This window comes from Sinocyclocheilus grahami, unplaced genomic scaffold, assembly GCF_001515645.1.
Source record: "Sinocyclocheilus grahami isolate Dianchi unplaced genomic scaffold, SAMN03320097.WGS_v1.1 scaffold357.1, whole genome shotgun sequence".
Classification (NCBI taxonomy): domain Eukaryota; kingdom Metazoa; phylum Chordata; class Actinopteri; order Cypriniformes; family Cyprinidae; genus Sinocyclocheilus; species Sinocyclocheilus grahami.
In genome coordinates, this window is record NW_015505536.1 from 800138 (window position 1) to 806131 (window position 5994).

Below are 5994 nucleotides of genomic sequence, written 5' to 3' on the forward strand. Positions count from 1 at the left end.
GCGTGCGTGCGTGCGTGCGTGTGTGTGTGAGTGAGTGTGAGTGTGAGTGTGAGTGTGAGTGTGAGTGTGTGTGAGTGTGAGTGTGTGTGTGTGTGTGTGTGTGAGAGTGAGTGAGTGAGTGAGTGAGTGAGTGAGTGAGTGAGTGAGTGAGTGAGTGAGTGAGTGTGTGTGTGTGTGTGTGTGTGTGTGTGTGTGTGTGTGTGTGTGTGTGTGTGTGTGTGTGAGTGTGTGTGAGGCTATATAAAAGGTACATGTTACCCACAACTCCCTACTCCAAGATCCAGCTTATCCATTTTATGCTGCTTATGTTGCATGGACTACTCTTGCAAACCAAAAGCTTTGAATGTCAAGACTCTTTCAAGTTGAATTTGATTGCACATTCTGTCATCGAAACGGTCTGCACTTCATTCTGAGCATCACACCACTGAAAAACATGATTATCAGGCGACCCCGCTCTGTGCACGAGCAGCTCTAGCGGAATTAAATAAATAAAAATCTGTCACGGCTCCGCTCGTTAAGTGAAGGTGAGGTGCGGGCTCCTCGTGCAAAATTATATCTTAGCCCACGGTCTCTTTATCAAAGGCCACCTGGTGCCACCACATGGCAAGAGCAGACGGGCTGTCACCGCAGAACAGACACTCTGAGACATGGGCCTGTAATTGGACATGAGACGGATGGTGACAGCCACTCTCCAACTTCCTTCCTCTCTCCATCTTTCGCTGTTCGCTGTGGGCACTTCCTACAGGGTTACCAGGACCTGAACTACTGACACCAAGTGCGGGATATCAACCGGGAGCTTAGCCTGTCTCAAATCTCCAGTGACATCATAAAACACAGTGACACAGTGAGATGGCGCATGCAGAGGAAGTCGATGTGCTGATCAAACACAGATGCATGTGCACACCTACCCCAGACTGGGAGCAATGCTGTTGTCCACCAGAGGAACACTGGTTTGTTGTTTTTCTTTCTTCCCCTTCTCAGACTGGGCACCAACACCACTGAAACAGAAGGAAAAACTGTTAATAGTTATAGAAATACAAGGGTGTTTCTTCAACTATGGGCATCTTTGGCCCTATGAACTCTCTTAAAATACTTTTTTTCAAACACACTAGTTTTATTTGTCTACTAATTGTCAACAAATTGTCTACTAACAAACTAAAAACTGAGTATGTACTTACGTCATATGAGAGTTCTGTAATTTTTCATGAAATATCATAAAAATCTCCACCTTATCTCAAATTATGTACTTTGTTTAATATGATTCTGTGTTGGAAACTACCTTTTTTAACTTTTTTTTATAAAATTGCTACTTTGCCTTGTTAAAGCTAATTTCATAGCTAGTACTTAATACATCCCAGATTCACAATTAAATAATATTTTCACACTATTTTGCATAATTTGACAAAATTAAAGCTTGATTACACTGTAAAAAAGATTTTTCAAAGTTGTAAATTAGTGCTGTCAAACGATTAATCGCATCCAAAATAAAAGTTTTTGTTTACATAATATATGTGTGTACTGTGTATATTTATTACGTATATATAAATACAAACACATGCATGTATATATTTAAGAAAAATATGTTATGTTTATATATTAAATATATTTATATATAATATAAAATATAAGAATATAAATATATAAATGCATATACATGTAAATATTTTCAAAATATATACTGTATGTGTGTGTGTATATATATATATACATAATAAATAAACACAGTACACACAAATATAAAAAAAATCAAAAACTTTTATTTTGGATGCGATTAATCACGATTAATCGTTTGACAGCACTATTGTAAATAAATCCAAGACTACTGGAGTACTTTTTCTTTTTAAGAAAATACAAATTTAATGTTTAATTCAATGTGTTTCTTACCGTTTTTGTAATTAATTGTCAAATTTACTAGCAATTCTGAGTGAGAATTGATTCTACACTAGTTCATTTTAGTGCAAAAATGACGCACAACAGAAATATGTTGTTTACAACTGATAGTTACCATCCCTATTTTTCATTACACATCATAAGTCTCATATTTTCTCTCAAATAAACTGACAAACTTTTAATAAAACTTTATTAGAGGCAAACTGACTTTGTCAGGATGAAAATTATGTGTATTTCTGTAAACAATGTATATCATTTTTGTGAATATAATCAATGTTTTTAATCAATTAACATTAGCTTTGTCTGGGACATATATATTTATATTTACATTTACATTACATACATATACATATTTATATAAAGTTCATAATAAAAATAATTGAAAAAATCTATTCTAAATAGAAATCTTTTAAAAATCTAGTAAAAACTCATTTTAAAGTAGCCAAAATAAATTATGAAGGCAAGGTTTAAAAAAAATAAGCAAATAAATAAATAAATACAAATCCAAGACAGTTTAATGTGAATATCATATATCAAAATGAAATATATTAAATCAATCCCTGCAACATAAAAGTGCCCATATATGAAGAAACATTCATAAACACAGTTCTGAAAAAATATAAAAATAGACAGTTAGCCAATCAGAGACACATCTAGACTGCTTCTTTTGGAGGGGAAGGAACAGGAATCGCTGAAAGTCTATTATTATTGATTTTGCCATTTACCTCTTAGACACTGGTGGGTCTTTCAAAACAGTGACATGGTCTTGATCTTTGGCAAACTCAACCACTAGCGTGTGACCAAGGATTCTCAGCTGATGAAGTCTGTTCAGTGCCTGTGGGTGGAAAGAAACAATTCGATTTACTAGCATATGTCGAAACCAGCTCTTAAACCACAAGAGGAGCATGTGTATTTTAGTTTTACCTTAGAGGCTGAGGTCTCACTGCTAAAGGTTGCAAATGCCATATGTTTCTGCAGATGACAACACAATTAGGTCAGCTGTATTTATTCACTCCATCATTTACCCACAGCAATTTGCAGCTTTCATACTTGCAAATCTTGCAACTTACTAGGGGTCCCTTCTCTGACAGCACTCGGACAGATGAGGCGCCAAAATATTTCAGGAGATCCTCCTTTTCATCTCTGTTGAGTTCTCTGGGCAGATGTCGTACGATGAGGGTTTTGCTTTTCTTTGTTTGAATGTCGGCCTCGTCTGCCTCTGCCATGATTCTAAAAAAGACAAACAATTAAATCGATCAGTAAGTCATCTATTCATGACGCAAATAACATGTGGAACCTTAAGATGAGCAGAGGTTAAAAAAGCCAGTTTTTACTCTAATTTAGGGAGTCATAAAAAGACTTGCTGCATTATTAAATCAAATTTACAAGGTAAACTTTTATTCGTATTTATTGTCCACAGCTTTCCTTTACATTACACACCAAAATAATGTTTTAATGTCATACAAATGCAGTAATGTGCATAATAAATCTAACCAATTTTAGATGTTCCCAATATCAAAATAATGTTTGTGAAAATAAACCGAAAGACAGACAAGCACGCTGACATATATTAGCAAATCTCACTAATTACTGCAACAGTTTTATAAATGTCATTATTTATAGTGTTTATATATTTCCTTACACATTTCCCTTCCAAATTCCCATTACTGCAATGCAACAATATATATATCATTCCTGCTCAGACAAATAAAAAAAACAAAGCTAAATTGGATAAGATCTTACAATGTAAAATAATAAATTATCATTATTTTGCATTACAGTAGTAAAAGTACTGATTTGTTTCTGCATTAATGAGAACTTGTCTCATTAATGATAATGAACTTGAAAATGAACTTTAATGATAATGAACTTGAAATGTGCATTATTGTCAATGGCACAACGGACTTAAATTAAATATTATTTTATTATATTTATTAAATATGAATGAATTATATTATAATATTAAATATGAATACTTTATTGTTTTCTAAAAATTAAATAAACTGCCAGGGTTAATGCATTCTAGTCCTTTTCAGTAATTTAATAAGAGTATAATTTTTCTTGATGTTATTAAAACTGCAGCGCATCTGTCCGGAACTGAATTTAAGCATCTAGTGTTGCTCAGGGGAATGAAGTTCTAGAAACACAGTATCAGTTCAGGCTAGAAAGGACTCATAGCAACATATCAGCCCTTATCTAACACAGAAGGACACTTTGGATTTGCATTTAAAGATTATCAGGCTTAAGACTTGTGTTAGTAAGTAAACAGGTTAAAAATCAGCAAATGCACATGCAAGTTTAGAGGTTTTGTTCTGAAGCGAGCCTCACAAATCATTAGCTTCAACAGCTCACAACAAAACTCGGGAACAAAGGAGCTTAAAGTTAAAATAAAACAGCAACAAATAAATCATTGTGCTACTAAAGAAATATAAAGTATAAAGATAATAACTGAAACATGTGAATGTTTATGAGAGATGTGAGACACACGTACCCGGTTCAAATTCACGCTCTTCCGCACAAAGTTTGTGGGCGTGTCTAATGAGGTCAAGGAACTCTGGTACCTGATTGGTTGAATGTGGGTCATTCACTTCACCGATTGGTGTGCAATGCACATCAATCACAAACGGTCCAAATTCAGAAAACATTTTTTTCCGGCCAGGAGATGGCACTGTTGTTCACAAAAATAATAATTATCAGCATTTTAGACGAGTTTTTTTTTCTCTCCAATATTTAGCCAGTAAAGAGGTTTTTAACTTTAAGCACGTGTTTATCGACCTCAGGTTATATGAGCTGTTTTATTTATATTTTAATAATTTTCAAAAAATTGTAGTAAATAAAAAATAAATACATTTGCTATTTAAAAATAGTAGTAGTTGTAAATAATAATTACAGCTAGAAATATTAATAATAAGAAATATAAAAAGTCGCTATGTATTATCTATTTATTCCCATTTTCTTTCTTAAAGTAATGTAGTTAACCGAGTTAAATGGTTAAGCTTGATGAAAGTGTAGTTGTGTCAGTGTGCTGACCTTTATAAGTGTTAAGGTCTTGACTCTGTTGGTTTTTCTCTGTGAAGCTCGTAGTATGTGGAGATCAGACAAATGTGTGTATGGCTGGCATATGACCAAGCCAAATTATGGCCTCCCTTCCTCCTTCCCAGTTATACCATACTGCCCCTCTGTGTCCTGAGTCCCACTTATTCAGGATTTTTTTTCCATGACACCCCTATATCACATTTTCAGAAATGCATATCCAATGAGCTTGAAAGTTGGCAACAGCTTATGTTTGCTTAGAGTGGACTAGCGGTTGCAGATCTGGATTGGTTGTCCCCATTGTGCCTTACAAATGCAAATTATTTGCTGAATTTCAATCCATGGCATATTAGCTATTAGCTTTGAATTTTTTTGAGATATGAAAAGTAACTTCATTAGAACATAATTTCAAACCCGATGACAGCCTTTATGAGTTCACTTTCATACTCTGGGAACAATCACAGAGGACTGACCCCGGTTTATGGGCCAACTTGGACAAACTTGGAGATTGTCCTCACTATGGTCAGACAGTCTCCAAATTCCAGTGCAAATGAATTTTTTTCATTGCAGACAACATGGGCATTCCTTACAGGGGGGAACAATGCCCCCTTTCAGCCTGGCTGGCTCTGAAATTTCACAGGTGAAGGGAGGAGCGGAAGGTATCTAATCCCTGACCGAACAGTCCGGGCCTGGAGAGAGCAGGGAAGGGGGCTGCCTGCCTCTGAGCACCCTGTCAGCTGGCCCACAAGTGACAGAAACGTGTTAAAAAAGAAAGGCCTGTGCCCCATCAGCATTGCCTTGTGAAGCATAAATCAGCTTTCATGCTGACTACTCATGGTCAGACAGTACTGTGAACTCTCCAGAAGCATGTCGGTCATTGTTTGATGGTGGTGACTGAAGTTCATGTAATTTGCTTTGTCAAAAAAAAGAGAGATATTATTATTATAATTATAATTATAATTATAATTATTATTATTATTATTATTATTATTATTATTATTATTATTATTATTATTATTATTATTATTATTACTGTGGGCTTTTTTATTTATTTATTTAGCTTTTTTTTTT

At 34.7% G+C, this 5994-nt stretch overlaps 1 protein-coding gene across 2 annotated transcripts in view; it reads right to left on the bottom strand.

Annotated features, from left to right (window-relative positions):
• LOC107548897 (RNA-binding protein 40-like) overlaps positions 1-4442 on the bottom strand; it is a 13085-nt gene extending 8643 nt beyond the window's left edge. For both annotated transcript variants that reach the window (XM_016229753.1, XM_016229752.1), the window contains exons 1-5: positions 4382-4442; positions 2961-3120; positions 2815-2862; positions 2616-2725; positions 909-998 (exon numbers count right to left, since the gene is read on the bottom strand). In XM_016229753.1, the coding sequence (XP_016085239.1) occupies positions 909-998; positions 2616-2725; positions 2815-2862; positions 2961-3116 (404 nt within the window). In that variant the 5' untranslated portion in view covers positions 3117-3120; positions 4382-4442. The remainder of the gene's footprint in view (positions 1-908; positions 999-2615; positions 2726-2814; positions 2863-2960; positions 3121-4381) is intronic.
• Positions 4443-5994: the final 1552 nt, after the last annotated feature.